This window comes from Globicephala melas, chromosome 4 (assembly GCF_963455315.2).
Source record: "Globicephala melas chromosome 4, mGloMel1.2, whole genome shotgun sequence".
NCBI lineage: Eukaryota > Metazoa > Chordata > Mammalia > Artiodactyla > Delphinidae > Globicephala > Globicephala melas.
In genome coordinates, this window is record NC_083317.1 from 123726603 (window position 1) to 123751133 (window position 24531).

Sequence of the window (24531 nt, forward strand, 5' to 3'; positions counted from 1 at the left end):
GCATACTCTACAGTTGCAAAGATATTCTCTTATGTTTTCACTGAGGCCTATGATCCTCTTATCTTGAATTAAATTTTGTGTGTAGTATGAGGTAAGGTGAAGTTCATTTTCTCGTTTATCCAGTTGTTCCAGCACCATCTGTTGAAAAGACTTTCCTTTCCCAACTGAACTGTCTTGACACTTTTGTCAAAACTGAATTGACCATATATATGTGTGTGTGTCTTTCTGGACTCTTGTCTGTTCACTGATCTCTCTAGCTCTTATGACAAAATTTCAGACATGAATTACTTAGTAATTAGTAGTCTTAGTCTTAGTCCTCCAACTTTGTTCTACTTTTTCAACATTGGCTCAGCCACGTTAAGTCCTTTGTTTTCCCATTGACATCAATTTTAGAATCAACTTGTCAATTTTTACCCAAAAAAACTTGGGATTTGGAGTGGGATTGTGTTAAAATCAAGATGAATTTGAGAAGTGACTTCTTGAAAAATATTGAACCTTAAACTCCACAAACATGATGTATGTCTCCGTTTATTTGCATCTCCTTTATTTTATCTCAGCAATGTTTTATAATTTTCTTTAAAGTCTTATACTTATTTTTTAAAAAATGATCCTAAGTATTTTAGGTGGGTGTTTTTGAAGGGGGGGCTGCTACTATAAATGGTATTATTTTTAAATTTCATCTTCTAACATTTTTTTTTTTTTTTTGCATTACGCGGGCCTCTCACTGTTGTGGCCTCTCCCGTTGCGGAGCACAGGCTCTGGATGTGCAGGCTCAGAGGCCATGGCTCACGGGCCCAGCCGCTCCACGGCATGTGGGATCTTCCCGGACCGGGGCACGAACCCGTGTCCCCTGCATCGGCAGGCGGACTCTCAACCACTGTGCCACCAGGGAAGCCCCATCTTCTAATATTTTGATGCCAGTTTATACAAATACAACTGATCTGTATATACAAATCATGTATCCCAAGATCTTGCTAAATTCACTTATCAGTTCAAACAGTTGTTGTGAAGATTCCTTAGGAATTTTTATGTAACTCCATATGTCCTTTTCTTCTTTGGGGGGGAGGGGTCTTACTACATTGTTTACAACCTCCAATACAATGCTGAAGAGAACTGATTAAAGTGCATAATCCTTCCTTTGCTCCAGATCTTAGATATGATGTTACATTTATTCTAATTACTTGTTATAGTTGGGCTTAACCTATCATTTGGCTATTTGTTTTCTATTTGTCCCATCCGATTTTTGCTCCTCTGTTCTTCCCCTCCTGCCAAATTTATTTTTTGTGCAGGGGAGAGATGGATTATACTTTTTTCTTTAAAGTTTTCTTCTAGAGATTTATACAGCCTTAACTCATTACAATCTACTTAAAATTATTCTTGTGTCACTCCACATAAAATAGAGGACCCTTGCAATAATTGACTCCATCCCCTTCCTTTGTGCTACTACTGTCATATATTCTACATCTAAATTTGTTATAAACGCTGTAATTCAATGTTATAAATTCTGCATTAAACAGATGTTTTAAAAAAATTAAGACAGACATTATTACATTTATGTACATATTTACCATTTTCAGTGCTCTTCATTCCTTCCTGTAGATCTAAGTTTCCATCTGGTGTTACGTCACTTCAGCCTGAAGAATTTCCTTTAGCATTCCATATAGTGCAAGTCTACTTAACAACTTATCTAAAGGATTATTTTCATTTTTGAAGGGAATATTCACTAGAGTTCTAAGTAGAGAGCTTTTTCCTTCAGCACTTGAAAGACATCATTCCACTGTCTTTTGGCTTTGGTTGCTTTTTATAAGAAGTTAGCTGTCACTTGTATTGTTCTCCTGTATGTAATCTGTCTTTTGTTCCTCTGCTTTTGAGATTCTTCTCTTTATCTTTGGTTTGATTATTATATGTCTAAGTGTAGTTTTCTTTGTATTTACTATGCTTGGTGTTCACTGATCTTAGATCTGTAACAAAATGTTTTTCGCCAAATCTGGGAAATTTTAGGCCATTATTTTTTCTAGTATTTTTTTCTGCCTCTTTCTCTACTCTGCTTCTAAGATACCAATCATGCATATGTTAGACTGCCTGATACTGTCCCACAACTCGGTAGGTTGAAGGTTCTGTTCATTTTTCCCAATATTTTTTCTCTGTGTTCTTTGAGTGGATAATTCTCATTAATCTGTCTTCAAGTCCACTGAATCTTTCTTCTGACATCTCCAAACCATTGTTAAGCCCATCCAATAAACTTTTCATTTATGATGTTGTACTTTTCAATTCCGATTTCCATTTGATTCCTTTTTATAGTTTCTATTTTTTTCTTTTGCTGGAATTCCCCATCTTTTTAATCATGATGACTATCTTTTCCATTAAACCCTTGAAATATTTATAACAGCTTTAAAGTTCATATCTGCTAATTCCAACATGTAGACCATATAGGGGTCTGCGTCTGTTAAGTGCTTTTTCTCTTGACTAGTGTTGTATTTTCCTGTTTCTTCTCAAACTTGTTAATATTTCACTGTATACTGGACACTAAGAATAATACATTGTAGAGACTCTGGATTCAGTTATCCTCCCTCAAAAAGTTACCTCATTAGCTGATCACTCTGAGGCTTGGCTTTATACTTTGTTTATATGATACTTTGTTTATTTAAATCTCCTTAATCCTAGGGCATAGTCTTTACTTCTGAACCACCACCTTCTAAAATTCCAAACTCTGTCTCTGAGGAGGAAAGAAGCTGAGATCTCTTCTCATCTTTTTTAATCTTTCAGTTACTGCTTTTCACTAGCCTCTCTGAAGTTCCCCCTAGCACGAGCAGTTCGAGTCAGCTAAGGATTTCAGGGGAGTTCAAAGCAGATTGGAAGGCTCCTCCTTTTAATCTCCTCAATTTCTGCCTCCTCTGGCAGCCTTGAACTCTGTCCTTTGCCATTTCAAGGCAATAAAACTATGACTTTCTGGGAATTCTCTGGTGGTCCAGGATTCCATGCTTCCACTGCAGGGGGCATGGGTTCGATCCCTGGTTGGGGAACTAGGATCCCACATGCCATGTGGTGCGGCCAAAAAAAAAAAAGCAAACTATGACTTTCTGTTTGAATTCTACCACCTCATACTGCACAGATTGGGAGGCTCTCGGGGGGAAAGCCAAATAAACATAAATCTCACCCAGCATAGTTCTCATCTTCCAAGGGTCAAATTCTTCAGAGAGTTGTTTTATATATTCTGGCCAAAGTTTTTAGTTGTTATCTATGAGACAGTTAGTCTAGTACAAGCTTCTTTACTATTACCAGAACTCCCATGTCTATTTTTAAAAAGGCAACTTCATCAGTCTACTTGTGTAAGCCCAAATCCCTGGAGTTATCCTTGACTTGCTCTTACTCTTGATATCCGACCCTATAGCAAATCTTGTGAATACTATCTTTAAAATAGATCCAAGATGTGATCTATTTTTACAACCTCCGTTGCTACTAACAGGTCCAAGTCATTATCTTGTCTCCCCTGAATTAGTGCAGTAGCTTCTTACTTGGTCTCCTTGCCCCCTTCAGTCTAATCTCCACACAGCACTCCACATGGCAAGGGAGATCAATCCTATCAAAACATAATTCAAATGATATCATTCCTTTGCTTAACACTCTCCAGTGCCCTGCCATGTTATTCAAACTCCTTCAATGATCCACAAGCCCTATAATATCTAGCTCCTCCATGGTCTTTTTGATCTCAGTTCCTGTGATTATCCCCTTATTCATTTTTTTTTTTATAGTCACAAAAGCGTTCTCTTGTCTCTTGAATACTCCAGGTGTACTTCTGTTTCAGGGCCTCTGTACCAGCTGCTGTTAGCTATGTCTGTGTCACTACTACCTCAAATTTATCCACATAGCTCACTCCCTCACCCTCCTTAGGTCTGTGCTCAAATGTCACTTTCTCAGTGAAGGCTTCCCTGACTAGACTTTTTAATATTGCAACTCTCCTGAGTTCTCTATTCCCCTTCCCTGTTTTATTTTTGTCCATCTCATTTATAATCATCCCATCTAGTATAAAATTCTTTTGTTTGTTTACTGTCAATCACTACTAAACTATAAGATCCATGGGGGTAAGGATTTTGGTATGTTTTGTTCACTACTGTTTTCTCCAGAGCTTGGAACAACATCTGGCACACAGCAGGCACCCAATAAAATATCTGTTGAATATAATGCACAGACAAATCAATGGTGTTCTTTAGTTATTAAAGAAAAAAAATACTGCAGAGCCCTGTGTATGAATATATGAGCAGGTAAAAACCAAGTCAACCTAAATGTATTGAGATGCATGTTTAAAACATCATGGAAACTTCTTTTATATTGTCCATAGGTTATATGAGCTAGAACACTGATATCATATGGAAGTTGTGTAGGCTGTATGTATGTATCTGTGTATAACAGGTCATCCAAAAGTAGACAATATCTAATCAAGTTTGGAGAACACAAATGGAATTTCAGAGATGAATTTGTTAATAATTTATTATTTAAAAATATAACCTATTAGTAGTAAACTTGGCAGAAATTTTAGAAACCCACAGCAGTGGTTCTTAATGTATTCAGATAACAGCATATCTGGAAAACATGGTGTCCTCTGAAGAAAACCATTTATTAAAAATTAATAAATGCCTTAATGAAGGTAGTAAAAACATGGTCCTTACCACTGAGGATCTTAAAAAACTAGGGCAAGAGATAGATAAAAGTAATGACCACACAGTGTGACATAAGTTATCACTAATGTGCTAAAGAAACATAGTAAGAGAATACTCAACTGAGGTGGCCAGAAGCTTTATGAAAACGACTTCCATAAAGAGCTGACACTTGTTCTGAGGGTTAAAGGACAACAGATTACACAGGTAAAGAAGGAAAGAAAGGGATTTCTAGATAGAGCAAATGCAAAAGCATGAATGTAAAAGAGCACAACTCAAAGGAGCTTCAAGAGTTAGTCTGGCAAAGTGACATATGGAGAATGCAGAAGATGAGGCTGGATGAGATAGGAAGAGGCTGGAACATCAATAACTCATTTGATTCCAGCATACAACTAGGAGAACTTTTACTTGTAGAAGATGACCACGTTATAGTGTATCAATATAAAATCATAATCACACTCAGATCCATAAGAAACTGTCAAGGTAATCATGACTGATAGCTGACTGAATGCCCTACGATATTCATTCGCCACATGTTAATTTAGTGATATTGAAGATTAATTGCTTACTATTACTAAGTGGGCATCAAAATTTAATAACTTATTTGAGAAAAACCCTTAAAATTGAGAAAATTCTATTAATTACTTTTCCAGTAAACTGGAAAACTATTATTTGATTCTAAGTGGTAGAAATACTTGATTCAGAATACTAGTGTTCAGTAGGATGAAAGACTCAATGATTTAAAGCTATGTTACAGAATATTTGGGAGGCGTTCTTTCAGACACCAAAGTCGTAAAGTGTAATAAGAGACTAATTACCTAGCAGTCATAGCTATGCAAAAAACTGCAAGGAAACAGGAAGTAAGCAAAACATTTGCTGAACAACCAAAGAGACAATCCAAAGCCTATGGATTTTATTCACAGAGGAAAGTCCTGAAATCGTCAATCAAGGCCTTTTAATCTTATGTATAATTTTAACAAACACAGTACCTACATCTTCACTCATAGTATATTAGCAGTAAAAAATGGAAGTAGGGGATAAGAGGTGGGAGTGAGATGCTACATTATTGTACACTGACAGCACAAGAAATCTAAGGTGACAGCCTGAACACAGAGGGGATAATGAAAAACTGTATAAAGCAAACACAGGAACACAAAAAAGCACAGCAGTCCAAGGCATGTAGCTGGGAAGTAAACAGCTGCACACACCCATAAGCAGCCCAGAAAACATCACTAAATCAGAGTACTATATAATAATTAATATTATCAATGACAGCCCCAAGCCATCTAGAAAATGTTAACTTACGTTCAATGAACTCTTTTTTAGAAGGCAGGGAAGCATGTAATATATTTTGGAAAAATCCAACAAAATAGTTAAAAAAAAAGCATGGATGCTTAAAACTGTAGGCTTTGGTAAATAATCTTGAAACTTCATATAACAAGCTGATTCCTCCAATGCCATTCCAACATGTTAAATTTCTTAAGGCCTGAAAATAATGTAACTTCTAATGTGTCTATTTTATACCTTAGAGCAGTCTAATCATTCTAGAGAATTTTATCCTCATAAGATCACTGGATAGAACAGAAGTTCTTGAGAACTGTGCATGGACTCTGGGACTATGAACTCCCTGAAATTATATGCAAGGTTTTGTGTCTATATTTGTTCATGAATTTTTCTAGAGGAAAAGGGTCCAAAGCTATCATCTGATTTCTAAAGTCTTAAGCCAAAGAAGACTTTAGAATGTTGATTTAGATTAGAAAATACTTCAAATGAGGAGAAAATAGCCAACTTATTCACAGAGGATAACTAACTTACCTTAAATTTTATTCCAGTGTACTGCTGATGTAAACATAATTAGCATATTATGCCAGCTATTTTAAAAATGGTGCTATATATGTGAGAGCATTTATATAGTATTCAACATAAACTGTAACTTCTAAAACATTAAAAATATGCTTAGCTTAAAGAATGCTGTCTGGAAGGGCAAGTATGTAGCTGACTGATCCTTAGTCATTGGAATATTTATATTCCACAACAAATTATCTAGGTGCCTAAAAATATAGTGCATTTGGCCTCTTATGTCTTACTAATATATTTGGACATATGTAGTCATTCTGGCTAAAGATCCTCAGGAATTATGAAACAAAAAAATTTCTTTTCACTCTTCTAGAGTCTCCACTGAAGCACTCAGCTTAACTGAGTCTACATTCTCTTGAAAGTATCTTACGTCTGGTGTTTGTTTTTATCATTTCAGAATTTATACCAGAAGTTCTCTTAACAGATCTTTACCTAACAGATTTGTCAGATTAACCAAGACTCTCCATTTCCTCTGTAGAACTTACTGAATGATGCTCATGGGATGCTGAATGCTTGTGGCTGCTAGGGTACTAACTATTAAGCTTGTACCCTTCTGTTTCCATTGGTTAGGCTGTTTTGATTACCAAGTCCATTGTGTTTGTTCCCAGACCTATTTATGCCATTTTTCCATGGTGTAATTATAATTTACTTAAACATTATGTAAAGTGACAAAATAAGTGCCGCCTGCCAAGAGGCATATATTTATTTGAAAATCAGGCAAACACTCTGAAAAGCCTTTCAAAAAAAGAGACCAACACCCACACAAATAAAGTTGATTTATATGGGGGTGAGACAGCTGCAAAAACTTAGGGTGACTATCATGACACTCTAAAAGGATTCTATAATTTGACTACTTTTCAAGTATTTAAGCTCTAGCTTCACTTTAGAGAAATCAACCTGAAAACTGATGCATTAGGGTTATGTTTGCACAAGAAAGACAGAGGGGAAATCTAATCTATAGATCCATATTCAAAGAAAAGATCTTGGCTATCATAAGACTGCTAAACAAACATATAAATATTTAAGGTATGAATGCATCTTTTTGTTTGTTTTTAAGTGATTCTTGCTTTAACTGACCTTTCTGGTTAAGTGAACAGCTTTGGATCCTGATCACTCTGAACAGAAGGAATTTTACTGTATGTGACCTATGATCTAGATACTAAATTCTTGCTAAGGTATCAGAAACCAGTGGCCTTCTATGGATAATGCTTTACCCCCAAAGGAATAAACTTAAAAGGTAGAGATTTTAAGCATTATGTCAGTCCACTGAGGGACAAACTTTGCCTCTCCGAAGCCCTCAAATCACACTGTAGGAAGATGGCTCTCTGTACCCAAACAGATAGCCAATTTGTGCCTTTTCAGGGGGCAAATTACTAGAATTTTCATCTTGGAGTTAGCTTGGCAATAGTCTAGAATGAATCTTTTAACTGAATAGGAATCACAGCCTATGGTATGACTGTAGGAACTCTTGGCAAACCACTGAAACACTCTCATTTACTAGAAACTGATTCTTACCAATTTGACTCTGGAAGTTAAAATTCTGAGTTTTAAAATATCTAACTGTTGTTCCTTATAGATTGATTACAAAAACAGGGATTTACTAGGGATTTTTAGAAAACAGAGCATACTGTAGGAACACCACTTTTAGTAACACAAGACATTCAAAGGGAGAGAAAAGTGTAATTTACATGGTGTTACTCGTCAAATATTTATTATATTTTTAGTGTGTGTACATCACTGTGAGAAACCATGAACTACAGTAACATTAGTAAAAAGGTTCGCTAGTCACATTAAGCTGCAGAAAAAGAAATCTTCAGTGGGAATCAGGAAAAGCCCCGCAATAGAGCATAAACACAACTACCTGGCTGCTTGTGGTAGGTGAGCTCTCTGCTTGTTAAGCAGAACCACCGTTTCTTGAAATTCTTTTTTCCAATCCGAGTTCTTCCCTGAGCTCTTTTATACATCTCACTGCCAAAACAACAGATGTAAACATTTAGCTACAAATATTAAAATAATTAATCCAAAACAAAGAATTATCCTTTAATTTTAAATGACATGAAGAGCTGTCAAAGACTATATTAAGTTTATGAAAATGTCTTTGCCATCTATAACTCCTGCATTTATTTTGGCCATACTAAGGGAATAAAGTCCTTAAATAATTTGATATTTACAACTGTACTATCCAGAACTAAAAAGGTCAAGTGAGTAATTTTCCCCTTTAGCTTCCAATGAAAACACTACTTTAAGACTGAATAATGCTGTTACTTTTTTCAGTACTACTCTACCACCCATAATCTCATTATATTTGCAAAACAACTATAGCACTGTATGGACAAGAAGTCATGCCCATCTGGCATAAAGTTTATAGGATAGTGAGGGTGACTTACCTGATTGATGTTACTTAGGCAGTTTTAGCACAGAACAAAGCCCAGATTTCCTCACTCCTGGACCCATGCTCTTTGTACTTACTTAATGTCTATACTGAAATATGACTTTAAAATCTAATTTCATTAAATTACCCTTCTTTCAGGTGCACAGGCTCACTGGTACCACTGGACACTTTAGTTTCAGTAGATGAAATTTCATCCAAGAACTAAATGGGGAAAGGGGCAAATATTACAACTTTGTGACAAGGTACATCATAAATTCAGTTTATCAATGTCGCTGATAGATAATATCGTGAAGTTCTTCATTATTAAGGAATAAAGCAAAATACATACTTAATTGTAGAGGAAGTCCCTAATTTACATATGACAGGTATTCTAAAAGTTTAACGTTAAATTACTTAAAACCCAGGATATATGTCCCTGTAGAAATAATTCAACCCACAATTCCTTAACTGCAACTCTGAAATCTAAAAAGCTCTGAGTACAAAGAGTTTTTTGGTTTGCTTTTGATTTACAGTAAACTCATTTACAGTAACTTAACCTGAACTGGTGAAAGGCTACTTATAGCCTGTATTTATCCTACTTAGTGTGAATATTCACTAATGTGCCACACAAACATTACTGTGAGGCACACTGGGGGTATTTTATTATATAATATATAGCACATACCTATTATCTTTCAAAACTTTGAAAAACTGAATTCTGAAATACTTCCGTTCCCAAAGATTTCAGATACAGGATTGTGAACCTATACTGTGGGTCAGGAATTGTCAAACTATAGCTCAGCAGGCCAAATTCAACCCGTTTTTGTAAGGCCCACAAGAACAGTTTTTAAATTTTTAAAGGGTTGTAAAAACGAAGAAAAATATGTGGCAGTCCCCTTATGCAGCCATCAAAGCCTAAAGTATTTACTCACTGGCCCTTTACAGAAGAGTTTGCTGACTTTCATCATATATAATTGACTTTAGCCCTGAGAGCTAGTATTTCAGTTATGACTAAAGTGTAACTGGGTTCTTTGGAATAGCCTGAAAATCTAATAACCATTTAGAAACTTCCCATGGAAAATGTGGGAATGTGGTGGCTCAAGAAAATCTGAAGTACCCAAATCTAGCAATGGCAAACTACCCAGTGAAAAGCATTTCAGCTTCAAGAATATGCTACCTCAACTGGTCAAGAGATTCCTGACACGTGGCCTTCTCTTCATGGGAGAGAGAAATTAGTAGTTCAGGAACAATTCCTGTTCTTAGAGAGGAATCCTATTTTGCTCCATAAAGGAACTATTTATTCGTTTAGTCCTTGTTTTTTCCTTTATACTTTTCTATGTTGTCCCGCTTAGGGTTTAAAACAAAAACAAAGTACATTCCAATAAGGATGACATTGAGGCACCAGTGAATAATCTAAAGTAGAGTTTGTGGGCACAGTCATTTTCTCCTAAGACTGGCTGTAGATTGCCCACCAGAACCTCCACTTGTGGGATTTTCCAGTGGAATGTTTACTTCTAGTTTGCTGGAAGAAATCTTGGTAACTGAAAGAACAAGAACAGAGTTTCTTTTGAATTATATATGGGTGACACAGAACAAGTATCCAAGGAAACTAAAGAAATGTCCTATTACATCTTCAGTTCTCACAGATCAACCATCCACTAATGGAGCGTGAAAGAGTTATTTAAATATTTCATTTCTTAATATTTGCCTGCGGGCACTAATTTTCTTATTTGATAAATATTTATTATTTATTTATGGTAATTATTAAATTTATTATTTATTTGTCATATTGTTAAGGAATATGAGGTAAATCCACTTATATAAGGTGAAAGAAAACATAATAATTAAGATGGACTACAGGCAGGGTAAATATAGGCCTCAATTTGCTCAGGGCCATCCTTGTCTACAACTTTGGTCCCCTCATAATCAAAGTACTCCTTTTCACCCTTGAAAACTTTGTGGTTTTGGACACTGAATTATATGGTCAGCCTGTTTACAGACCTATTCAGGTTATTTTTCCTAAACTTTGTGGAAATTGTATAGGATTCAGAATTATAAACTATTTTCTTCTGGAGCAGTGATCAATGTCACTAGTGAGAACACCACTAATTGAGAAATTGGGTTTCATAAGCTTTTGTACTTTCTAGCACTGCACATATCTAGACTAGTAAATAATAAAGAAAATTCATATATTAGGGCAAAATATCCTATGTAAATGTGAGACAGGAGATGTACTACAGTGATAGTGCATGAGAATGTGAGTGGGTGACTCAGAGCAGATCAGGAACAGACTAAACTCCTGGCACCCTTAAATACTTTCTCCACTGACATTACCAACTATACACATTCTGATTGTATCAGGAAAAAGAAATCAGATGCTGCCACAGCCTAGGTCATAAGAAATGGAAAAACAACCCCAAAACAAAAGAACATCATAATCTTGCCAACAAAAGTCTACCTACACTGTCCCACAAACTGTTTCAACAATGTCCTGAGAATAAAAGGGCAGCTTTTTCTTTGCCTATTCTTTTGAGAGACTTTCTCCTCAAAAACATTCAATGGTTGCTTAAAAAAATTTTTTTTTGGTTGAACTTGCGCTATTATTCAAGACGAAAAAAATCCAACTGGCTTTAATTTTTTAAATGATCACTTTCATTTACGAGTCCCTGTAAGAAATTTAAAAGCACACATAAAAAACTACAAACAAAATATACTCCTGGCAGTCACCTGTGAATCATGCTACAGAAATTGAATGCAATCTTTAAAATCTAACCATGCTAATTTAGATTCATTAAGTTAGAATTGTGATAAATAAGATACAGTAATTTCTTCAAGCTAAGTTTAGATGTACTTCAAAATAACTTTTCTTTACAAATTTTTAGGGTTTTATAACAATGCTACATTTTGTTTGGGGTGATTCAGAACTAAAGACTCAAGAAATTAAAAATCTTCCCAAAACATTCTCTACTTCTAAGTATAGCAACTTTTGTTTGTTGCAGCTCTTTTGTTATGACCTCATATACTATAGACTTCTGTACACTTTAAATTAAAGTAACTTTCCTCAGGTTACTAACCACAAGCCTATATTGTTTATAAGATATTCAATAATTCATATATTTTCTCCAACGGCAATTAAGTGCCTACTATACATCAGGTACCATTAAGTCTTTCCCCCTAGACCAGAGGTTCTTAATCAGAGGCAATTTTGTTCCTCAGGGGACTTTTGGCAATGTTTAGAGACAGTTTTAGTTGTAAAAACTGGGAACATGCTTCTGGCATCTAATAGTAGAGGCCAGGGCTGCTGTACATTTTACAATGGACAAAAATGTCCCTCATAGTCAAGAATTGCCCAACCAAAGTGTCAACAGTGCTGCTGTTAAGAAATATCAACTCTAGATATTTGTTATTTGTGTTACTAAGACACTGGCAATAATAGCTGTTGCTAAAACTCATTTAGGTATTTTTCACAGCTGAAAAATCCATAGTTCTGTATGGGAGGAGAAATATACTAAAAGACAGCCTTTTCATGTTTGATGGACAGGTTAAACTTTTTTTTTAAACTGGGGATTGATTCCTAGGAACAATATAAAATGTTATTTGCCTAATGCTATATAAGAAGTTAATATTTCCAGAGTAAAACAATCATACCTTTTTAACTGCCATAATATATCCTTCTTCTTGAAACATTTTGAAAAATTCACACATGAATGTTTCTTTGAAACTTGACTAAGAAAAAAACACATGGAATTTATATATGTTAAGTAGAGAACTAAGAATATAATTGACTAGTTTTAAATTTAGGATTAGGGCCTAAAGGGATTCAATCGTATATTTTAAGAGAGTTACGGGGCTTGGAGCTGAAGATTTCTCTCAACAGCTGCTGGATGATTATGGCACAAAAAGATAAACAAAAGCCTTTTGCATCTGTTAACTAGACTCTCTCTCCCATCTTAGACACATTAGTTTAAATGAAACTGTCTTCTGTAAGGGTGACTAAGACACAACATCTAAAAGACAACTATCGCCATCTATACATATATGTTTTTGGTTCTGCTTTGTTTTTAATTTGAAAGGGAGTAAAGTGAGGGAGAAGGGATCACAGGGTACAACAACATTTAGAAGTGTGAATACAGAGCAAAAGATGTAAAGACTTACCTTGCTTTTGGACAGACTCCCCCAGCTTCCCAAAGTTTGAATGGTTTTTGAGATGAGAGTTAATGTTCTAACTGTCTGTGGATCCTAAAGAATGTAGAAAAGACACAAAAAGTCTTGTTAGGTTTTCAAGAAATAGAATTTGTGTAAAAAGTAGAATAGAGTGAACGGGCTACTTTGCTCTGAAACAGTGACTCAAAAATGTTCGTTCAAACCAGCTAAAATCTAGCTAAGGACTGGCACAATTCACTGAACTAAGGAATTAAGAGACTAAAGAAGCCACATGTAATTGACAGTTCCTCTCAAAGTAATTATATCTAACGACATGTTATACTTTCCTTTGAAAGCCATAATTTAATCAATATTAATTTTTGGGGGGTGGGTACAGTATGGCAGATGGGATTACCTAAAAAATTGTATTCACTTTTGGAATGTCAATGGCATCTACCTTTTTCTACCATATGACTTAAAATGGAAGTTTCCAAATTTCTGTATTCAACCCACTTGTAAGCATATTCAATACTTTTATGGTTTCTGCAATCAATTCTTTTCACCATGGAAGCAAAGACCTAAATTCAACTTAGGAAATAAGAAGTCACTTAGTTCATGTAGGATCTTAGCAGAAGGTAACTATTTGAGTCTATTATCCAGGCCTATCTACCAGAAAGAAATAAATATAAATAAAGTTGACTAAACAGTGCTCCCTAATGAATCCTTGCTGCTTCCTTTTTTTTTAAATTGAGGTATAATTTACATACAATAAAATGAACAGATTTTAAATGTATATAGTCTGATGAGTTTCCACCAATCCATCCATTTGTATAACCAATTCCCTTATCACTACATAAAACATCTTTTTTGTTTTGGAGATTCAAATACCCATAATCTGCCATCAAAAGGTATGTTCAAGGGTTTCCCTGGTGGCGCAGTGGTTAAGAATCCGCCTGCCAATGCAGGAGACACGGGTTCGAGCCCTGGTCCGGGAAGATCCCATATGCCACGGAACAACTAAGTCCGTGCGCCTCAACTACTGAGCCTGTGCTCTAGAGCCCGTGTGCCACAACTACTGAAACCCGCATGCCTAGAGCCCGTGCTCCGCAACAGGAGAAGCCACCGCAATGAGAAGCCTGTGCACTGCAGCGAAGAGTAGCCCCCGCTCGCCACAACTAGAGAAAATCCGCGCGCAGCAATGAAGACCCAATGCAGCCCAAAATAAATAAATAAATAAATATTTTTAAAAAAAGAGATTAAAAAGAATCAAAATAAAATTAAATTAAAATTAAAAAAGACATGTTCAAGAAAATTTAGATACAGAAATGCTTTAGTTTAGTGTTTGGTTGACATTCCTTAATATTTTAGTATCCCCACACTGAAAATAGGCAGTGACTGTGAAGGTGAAGAGATGACCAGGATGTAAGGCAATTCTGGAAAAGAAGGAATATCTGAGATATGATCATTACGATATACTCGTGAAACAGTTACACACCTTAATTAAGGTTATTCAGAAATATTTTAGCTACAACATCCAGAAAATATTTTAGCTACAATATCTATAAAAGGTCCCTCCAATTCTCTGCCTTTGAAGAATATAAAATTCTTAACAATGTGCTAACAACCTGAATTTGAACTGAATTTCATCAAGACTTCCCTGTTGAAATTTGGTTTTGAAATCAATGTTTTAGCTCATTATTTTCCTGAACTGAAAAAAGTGAGCAAACCATATTTTACATAATTTCTGCATGTCAGAGGTTTGTTTACACCAATATGGCCCTCACTACTATTTGACAATCGTATCATTTAGCTACTGCTGATTCCCTAGTGTACTCTACAAAGAAGCTGTTCTAAATTTTCACCCTGCTACTATCTGCCATCATAATTTTTCATAGATGCCCAGGACCTTAGTCATCTGGCACCTAGTACACAGACTAGCACTAGCATATAGTAGATGCTGTATTACATTTATTAAATTGAACTGAAACGTTGACTCTGTCACCCCAAAACAACACATCTTATCCTTTTTTCCTTATATTAAGTTGAACCATGTGAAATTGCTGTTGACTATTTTTGATCTACAAAAAAACCAAAACAAAACAATTTCATAGGATTCACCATAATACTTCAAAGGAGAAACTGTTCTTTCCCCCCGGCAAGTTTATCCTATCACTTTTTCTTTTAAAGACACTCTTTCTGAATCATCCAGTACATTGATATATTAGTAAGGCCCCATCTGTCTTTAATTTCTCCCTTTCTGTTAGTCTCTTCTCCTCTATTTAAACCATACATAGCTTTTCCCATTTTTGGAAAAGACATCATTTGATGAGCTCTCTCTCTGAGCTACCATCTTTCACCTATCAAACATTTACTGAGGGCTTCCCTGGTGGCGCAGTGGTTGAGAGTCCGCCTGCCGATGCAAGGGACGCAGGTTCGTGCCCTGGTCTGGGAAGATCCCACATGCCACGGAGCGGCTGGGCCCATGAGCCGTGGCCGCTGAGCCTGCGCGTCCGGAGCCTGTGCTCCGCAATGGGCGAGGCCACGACAGTGAGAGGCCCGCGTACCGCAAAAAAAAAAAAAAAAAAAAAATTTACTGAGCACCTACTTGTTCTAGAAATTGTGCCATGTGCTTGGGATACACAAATTTGAAAAAGATCCCGCCCTTGCTGTTAAGGTATTGACAGTCCACATGCAGAGACAATAAACAGATGATTATAGAACAGTATGACAAGTGCCATGACAGAGGAAGCCCCAGGGTGCTACAGGCACATATAAGAGAGGAGCCTAACCCAGACCGAAGGGTTAGAGAAGTCTGCCTTGGCTGAGTCTTGGAAGGAGCTATCAGTGAGAGACTAGGGGACAGGATGAGAAGGAAAGTTCAATCTTTCTTCTTTACTATGAAACTTCTCAAAAGAATGGTCTACCATGTCAATGTTACTATAACCCATATTTTAAAATTAGTGTTTTTCAAAAGAAGTATTTATTCATGTGTATATGTACACACACATGTACATACTTGAATTTGCCCGTGTCTTTTAGCAGCAGGGCGAGCTCACTTTTGATATATTTCCTAGGTAAAACTGCATTCACCTACTTATTCCTTAATCTTCTGCAATTGGATTTTCTTCTTTTCTACTCTACTAATATTCTCAAAATCCAAAGAACTTATAAATGTAAAATCTAACAATCTTTAATTGGTTCTCCTCCTCAACCACTCTGTAACTTTCAATAATAGTCTTGACAATGTCATCGCCCTCAGGTCACTGGGATCATTCCTTGCTCTCAATTTCTATAGTATGGATTGTCTATACTCCTTACTTGGTACTAATCAGGTGCTAGTTTTAGATTTATGTATGTAGTTTTAGATTATGTGTCTTATATATTTGCCTTATTTCCCCAATTAGAATGAAAGGCTCACTTAAAAGCAAACAGTAAAGTTATATGACAGTTTGAAGCAATCCTTCTGACATACTGATTGGAAAGGTGACTTCAAATACAGAGTCTGTGGTTAGAAGGACTTTACTGTAACATCTGTTACAGGGATATGCAAATTCAAGTCTGAATATAAGGCAGGGTCACAAGCTCAGAGGTAGGAGTTCTGTTTATGTCCAGAATGTCATCAAGCTTTTGCTGCCCCACAGTTCTGTACAGCTTCAGTAATACAGCCACAGAAAGGACAGCCCTGTGAACAAAAGGCACTGGCCCAATCCTCCGCTGTAGCTACTCAGAGACCATTTGTTCTTTGACAAGAAAGTGTGTGTTGCTGCCACAGCAGCATGGTTTTACTCAGTTCTCAAAGTTAAGTAAGTGGCCAATGTGTAGCTGTCAAGAGAAGCAGTGGCTGCAGAGCCCAGTTTGACTCCAAAACCTGTGGGTCTTCCCTACACTGTATTAGCGAGTTTCCTAAGGGCAGGGAGTGTCTCTTCCTCATCACTGCATCTCCAGTGCTGAGCACAGCATCTGATACACTGTAGGTGCTCAAACACCTGACTGCCTAAGAGGCAGGAAGGAACAGGGGTAAGCTTACAGCCTGGGAAGACTGAGTGGGTCAGTCAGTGAACTTTCTTAATCCAGTTCAAATTGAGTGAGATCAAATCATAATTTATTAGTTGTGTGACCTTGGAGAAGTTCTTGAATTGTGGTTTTCTTATCTATAAATAAAGATGAGAATAGAATTTACCTCACAGGGTTACTGGGAGGACTAAGTAAGTTAGAACATATAAAGTACTTAGAAGAAGGCCTAGTACAAAGCAAGGACTAAATAAATGTTGGCTTTTATTATTATTATTTGTTATAAAAATCAGCAACAAAAACAATTAGATAAGATTATAAAATGTTTGGAACATAAAAGGTTAAAGAGTTAGCAATAATACACTGTAGGAGAAGGAAAAAGAAACAGCAAAAATAAGGAATTTTAAAATGTTAAGAAACATGTAAATCTATGCAGTGCAGATTCAGATTTAAGTAACTAAATACGACTTCAGAACAGAAAGATTATATGCCTTAAGTTTTAAATCTCATATATTTATATCATCATCTCAGGTGAATAAAAAGTAAAAATATGGAGATACCAAACAAATTACATTCCAATGAAAGTTTCTACACCTTTCAGAAATGAGCCTCTTCAAATTTCTGTGAGATTTAAAGATATCTGCAAGATCAAACTAAACCTATAACTAATGAAAGAAAAAAAAGACATCCCTGTATTATGGAAATTTACAAACACACAGAATAGCAGAGGGAAAAGATGATGAATCTTCTTTGTACCCATCACCAAGCTGCAGTTATTACCAACATAGTATTATTATTCATGTGCATATCTTTTAACAATAACAAAAAAATAGAATTTTCCACCTTCTCTGAAAGAAGCAAATGGCTAAGAAAAATGCCCAGTAAATTTAAGTATCTGTTATAAGAAAACATAGCCAAGTGAAATTTGCCTGTTATTTTATCTTTTCTTATTTTAATAAAAATAAATTAAAATGGAATAAAGCTTTGAGAAGAACAACACTTACTGGATGATGAGGTCGCAAATGAAAAGTATGAGGTGATACTACCGCTACAGCAAAGAAACGAAGAAACACAAAGCTGCTCACTGCAGAATACTGAACATGAGGGTCATCTGCAGGAAAAAAATGGTGAAATGTCATGCACAAAAACACTGAATTAAAAAACAAAGATGACCAGGTAAAAAATATTGGAAAAACATGTAAATTAAATAGGAGATAAATATAATTTGTATAGTAAGAACTGAGTTGATGAAATGATAGTAATGGTTATGAGTAAATTAAAGGAAAAAAATCCTATGACTAAAAAAAAATCTGAAAGAAATAATAAAGAAAGTGAAAAACAAAGCTGCTAGGTTGTCAGAAATATTTTAATTTGGAAAAATACCTCTTTCCTCATCTGCAAGAAGAGACTCCTGAAATTACAACAACAAAAATAAAAGTAGTATCTAGCACTACCTAGTGGTAATACTGAATCCCCTAAGACTAAGATAGGCGATTGTGTTCAGTTTTAGGATACTGTTTCAATTTTCCCTCAAAAATCTTGACAATATCAAAGGTTATGTAATATAAACAGTTAGACAGAAATCTTTACTTTAAAAAAGCTACCAATATTCCCTATAAAAATGCAGATGAACTGAAGACAACTTGTGGCTTTGATCATTCAGCTACAGCTTTTGTTGCTGACTGGAGTCAACACAATGCAACAATCAATCAGATGGTAAAGAAGCAGGTGAGGCAAACAATGTCTGCATTTGGTCTGAGTTTTAACTCTTCTAAGTCACTCAGCAGGTGGTCACCCACAAGTCATTTAATGTGTAGTTCTTTAATAATACTTGCTTCCCATGACTGCCTCCCCGCTCCCCACCCATCTTCCCAGGGCAGTAAGAACAAATGAGAAAACAATGAAAATACTTTTTGAGAATAGAACTATCACTACTGGAGTCTACTGAGAATATCTAAGGCCAACAAAAAGACAGTTAAGGAAATATGTTTGCATTTATTAAAAAATCATAGGATGTGTTTTAGATTATTCACATAAACAAGAACTAAACAGCTAGTGCATACTGAAGGCCAAATTCACTGGGTAGTGTAGAGTACGCTGATTAGTAGCATGCTTTGGAGTGGGCCGGGCCCAGGTGTGAGACCCTGCTTGCCTGCTGGCCATGTCACGGACCTTGGGCAAATTACTTGACTTCCCTAAACCTCAGTTTCATCAACTACTGAAGGGGAGCAGTACCTATCTCATGTGGTGTTGTGTAGGTGAGAGAGTGGAGATAATTCAGGCTAGCACTGTGCCTGTTCACTAAGTCCTCCTCAATGTGGTTATTATGATCTAACACACTATTTAAAAATATAATTTCAGTCAGCATTTCATCTTTCCATACTTTAATGTCTCTGCTCCCCTTATTTTCATTACAAAGTCTAGATTTAGTATGCTTATTTCACGTTAACTGTTTATATTTTTACTATAATTAGCAAAGACATCTAGGGCTGAATTTATCTACATGTTAGTTGGACAACTCAACCCCACTTTAGCTTTGGGTAATTTAGTGGAGCAGCAGATAACTGCACACACCTGTGTGCACATAACACACTTAAAAAATATGATAAAATAGCAAAATCTCTTCAGATGGTTACAGAAATAAACTTACAGTTTCACACGGCTGGATAAGACTGATAATTTAAGCAGCTGCCTTACCTCCTTACCCTCCCCCCCATTACAGGCAGATCTGGAAAGACAGCCATAGTAAGTTTATTTACTTATCAGAGATGCATATAATTAGAATAATTCCAAGTGTTGAGAATCAGAGATAGCAACTGTTAATTTAATTGAAATGTTTCTAAGCAAAGCCTTGACACAGGTGTTCTTGCAAAATTAAAGCATGCCAGATATTGATATGTTACCTCAAAATTCTATGTATATTGCAACAGAGATGTTTCTAATGTCTAAAACCATTTCTGCAAAAACCTCTCATCACTAAGACCAGCATTCTCAAACTGTCAAATCTAGTCAGTTGTACAGAACTTAAAAATTCTCACTATTTTGAATGCATGCAAGTGGAAAAGGTAGTTGGTACAAATAACAAAGCTGTTTTTGTTTATCATATCTAACAGTCTTGTAAGCAGCTGGTATAAATACTTATATACTGTTATGGTTCTAAATTTATGCCTTTCTTAAAATTAGTGTTGATTTTGATTTGCTTGTATAAAGTTGCTATTATATTGAAATAAGCAAGAGTATTCTGTTTTGAGATTACAAGAAAATTAAACAGGTGTTTCATTAAAATGCTAGAACTATTTCGAAAAATGAAAGAAGACTATATACTTAACAAACCATAAACACATTCACATAAACTAAATAGATAATAAATCTACAGAAAAATCAAGTATAGAAAAAAAAGGAGTATTTTAGTAAAACAAGGCACTTACTAGGAAATCTTTGAGTGGCCATTTGCCTTAGAGAATAAAAGATATCACACATTACAGTGGGGCAACTCATACTTGATTTTACAATTGTACTGAATAACTTGTCTACATAGTAGCGCAGATTCTCCTGTAGGATTTAAAAAGGTAAACATTAAGATTTTGACTTTTATACATCTTCAACAGCCTTTATGGAAAAAAATGCAGCGAAAATGAGATATATTAGGCAGTCACCATCTAGTATTCTAAAGCTTTGCTTCCCTTCTCTAAACGCACTCAGCTAAAGGACAATTGCATCCTGAACTCATTTAATGAATTAGATTTAGACTAGTTAGATATAAGAAGTGAATGTATGGAATAAAATTCATAAGAAGCAGCAGAGAATAAAATGATCCAAAGAGAAATGAGGGAAATAACATTCTAAAAACTAGACATAGGAAATGCTGCTAATAGTATAGGCATTATGCAAATAAAAAGCACTGCTTCCCTCCAAATAACATTACTACAACATAAGTGAGAGATAGGTATACCATTAAGACCAATTTTAATGCAGTTATAAAGACAGAGAAGACTTACCTTATTATTTTCTACATTATCTCCCTCTTTCAATTTAATAGGATCAATTTCACAGGATTTTGAGGATTCACATATCTGGAAAATAGATTAATTCTTCATCTAATGCTCTTTTCTAAATAATTTGGCAAAATGAAAATAACTATTATTTTTCTGATCATACAATTATAAAAATTAAAACTGTAACAAAGTTTAACCCCCCCCATCCAGAGATAATGTATACAATATGCCTAAAGAACTGTATCAAAAAACATTTCTCATATATTTGAAACTCCAGCTAAAATAAACCCTATAACAAAGAAATAATTATGTAGAGTATACTACAATGTGCCCTTCAAGTAAAAATCCATTGATGGAAAAGTAAATCATTTATTTTACTTCTAAAGTGTTCACCTGTGTTCTTTCAGTAATGTGTGAATGGATATATCATCCCCATCAGTAGATAACTTGATGAAAGAGATGCTATAATAAGGACAAACTATTAGTATCAGAGGTTATATTCTGTACCTCATCTAGAATAGGTTTTAATGTTACTTTCAGGTAGTGCCTTCCCACTATTTTCATCATCTCATCCAGACATCGGGTAGCCAAGGAATTTCCTCTAAAAATTGTGTTTGCATCTCTGAAATACAAATAGAAATAAGGTGAAACCAAGTGTAATAAACAAAGGCTGTAAAATCAATAATGAGGTATTTGACTTTGGTCATATATACAATTTTAGTAATTTTTACCAACCTGCTACAATTAGGATTTTCAAACTTACCAAAAACATAAAAAAATAAGTTAGCAAAAAAAAGTAACCTATATTTGAACTACAAAAGTAGCGTGTGTCTAAAACAAGTGTTAGACTATGACAGGAACAGGAAGCCATCTGATTGCTTTTAATGTCACACATGGGCATATAAGTGTGCTACATAATGGATAAGGAGGAAAAAACCCTTCTGTCCTGGTGTTTTATTTGTGACATGTGACTCATTACAATAAAGAAGCAAAGATTAGTAACAGGAAATTTTAACAATGAGTGAAAAAAATCTTTTAATTGTTAACTTTACTGTTGGTGGATACTGCTTGCTAACTTAAAGAACTGCCTTTTATTACTTGCTAAGCAGTTCTTTTAAGACCTCTATACAGAAAGAGGCTGGTCAATACAAAAGAACTGAGATTACAAAAACAATTTGGCAAATTAAGGTCCAATTTCAACAGCACATAATTAACATTTAATAAAATATAACTCTTACTGTGTATCTTTCAAGTCTAATTCAGCTACTGCAGTGGCAAAAGGAACAAGTTTATCATGGTGGAGCAGCAGTCGTACAAGGGGCAAAACAGCATCATTTTTATCTCGACATATTTCACCCAAAATGTAAGCAGATGAGGCAGATATTGGCTAGAATATAGAAAGGTAGAAAACAAGCACAAAATCAAAGAAGCATGATTAAATATTCAATCATTAGCCTTTAAAAAGTAATTCAAATATGTTCATTAATGATAACTGTTGTATAGAATAATATTTAATTTTCTAGATTTTTATCAGAGATGAAATTTGGAGCAGATATTGGTATACAGTACTCTGGTTCAGAATATATATATATTTATATATATATATATATATACATACAGAGTGTGTGTGTGTGTGTGTGTGTATATATATATATATACACACACACACACACGTATATATAGTTTTAATAAAACTTGATACTCTGAAATCTTTTCCTCATAATTTACAGAATTATTCTAGCCTTTCCATATTAACACACAAGATTTTTAAAGTACCTGAACATCTGGTGATTTTAGCAGCAAAGTTTTCAAAGGACCATAGTACTCTGAAGGAAGCACACAGTCTTCTGTATAACATATATTTAATCGAAGGGATCCCAGGTCATCAGTTTTAGATGACTTGTTTCCATTGTCTCTTGGTTGTAGCAAGTACCTAAAGTAAAAATAGAATCAATTCTATGCAATGGTAATGGGCCTCAAAGTCGGTGAGGTAAACAAACAGCTAAGCTATCAAAAAACTAAATCCAAAAAGTCAACTTAATATATAATGTTAGGATAATTCATTAAATAGCACAGTATTAATTTTCAGAGGCTTAATAGTGGCTGTCTATTGAACTAGAAAGCTAAAAATAGATTTTAATCCAGGAAAAAAAAGTACAGATAATACAAAAATCAAGATCTCAAAAGGACTGAATAAGAGTCTGATTAGCTTGCAGGTTAGGAAAAAAATAATAAAAAATGAAACACAAAATCCAACATATTATCAAAAATAACTCTTTACCAACTAAATTTAAGAAAGACACATTTGGTTGAAATAGATAAGGCATACTACAAGAAGGTATAAGTGATCTCATTTTAAAGTAAATCCTACATTGTAAAAATTTGAACTTATTTTTTAAAAGTTAGTGATTGAAGGTTTATAAATGATTTTTATATTATTAAAGAATTAACAGTACAAATATATTGAAAATGTTTTTATTTGCAAAAATCAGATTTACATGAATTTTTCCAGGTAAGTAAAAGGCAAAAAATATATATGTAAAAAATAGAGGCAGCTTTAAATATTCCAAGGAAAGAGAAGTGTTTAAAAATCAAGAGAAGTTTGTAGGACCAAAACCAGAAATCTAAGTTATTTTTAAAGACTTTCTGTCATGGAAATTTAAAAATACATACAAAAGTAAAAAGAGTAGCATACTGAACTCCCATGTACCATCACCTAACTTCAATAATTATCAACTCAAGGTTATTCTTGTTTTAGCCGTCTCTCTACTCACTCCTCCCATCCCACTCCTGCATTATTTTAAAACAATTTCCAGGTGTTTTATAATTTCATCTATAAATATTTAAGTATATATAACTATAAATATATATATAAACTTTTAAAAATCATTACTATCCAGTCAGTATGCAAATTCTCCCAAATTTAAACAGTTTTCTATGTTCTATTCAAATCCAAGTTTTATAGATTGTAATTGGTTGATAGCTTAAGTTTCTTTTAACCTATAGATACCCTCTAACCACTAAGAAATCAGGTAATTTATCTATACAATTTTCCAGACTTGGGACTGTGTTAACTCTATCTCCATGATGTCATTTAACATGTTCTTTTGTCTCCTCTGTATTTCCTGTAGTATTGTAGATAGATCTAGGGGCTGTTTAGATTCAGATTTCATATTCTGGCAAGAACATTTCATTTAGAGTGTTGTGTAGTCCCACCAAGAGGCACTAATGTCTGACTGTTTTCTCTTTTTGTGATATTAGCAATCATTAATGGCCACTGCTGAGAGTCATTAATCTGCACAGGTTGCAAAATGATAACTATGATTCTATCATCCCTCCTTCACTCATTAGCTAGAATGCTTTTTATAAAGGAGTCAGTAGTTTTGATATTTACTTTTGATGTCTTCCCCTAACAGACTAACTTGTTTAAAAATAGAAGAGAGGGGGTTTTAATAGAATTCTAGCTTTCAGAAAGATATGATAAAGATATAAAAGAGAA

The 24531-nt window shown here is 34.8% G+C and overlaps 1 protein-coding gene across 6 annotated transcripts in view; it reads right to left on the bottom strand.

Annotated features, from left to right (window-relative positions):
• Positions 1–24531, bottom strand: part of RASA2 (RAS p21 protein activator 2) — a 117085-nt gene that overhangs the window by 13905 nt on the left and 78649 nt on the right. For 5 of the 6 annotated variants that reach the window (XM_060298532.1, XM_060298533.1, XM_060298531.1 and 2 more), the window contains 10 exons: positions 22809–22965; positions 22271–22419; positions 21540–21654; positions 21036–21110; positions 20466–20589; positions 18042–18148; positions 13039–13122; positions 12532–12609; positions 9032–9105; positions 8371–8480 (listed from right to left, as the gene is read on the bottom strand). In XM_060298532.1, coding sequence (XP_060154515.1) covers positions 8371–8480; positions 9032–9105; positions 12532–12609; positions 13039–13122; positions 18042–18148; positions 20466–20589; positions 21036–21110; positions 21540–21654; positions 22271–22419; positions 22809–22965 — 1073 coding nt within the window. The remainder of the gene's footprint in view (positions 1–8370; positions 8481–9031; positions 9106–12531; positions 12610–13038; positions 13123–18041; positions 18149–20465; positions 20590–21035; positions 21111–21539; positions 21655–22270; positions 22420–22808; positions 22966–24531) is intronic. The other variant, XM_030873333.2, reaches the window with a different exon arrangement.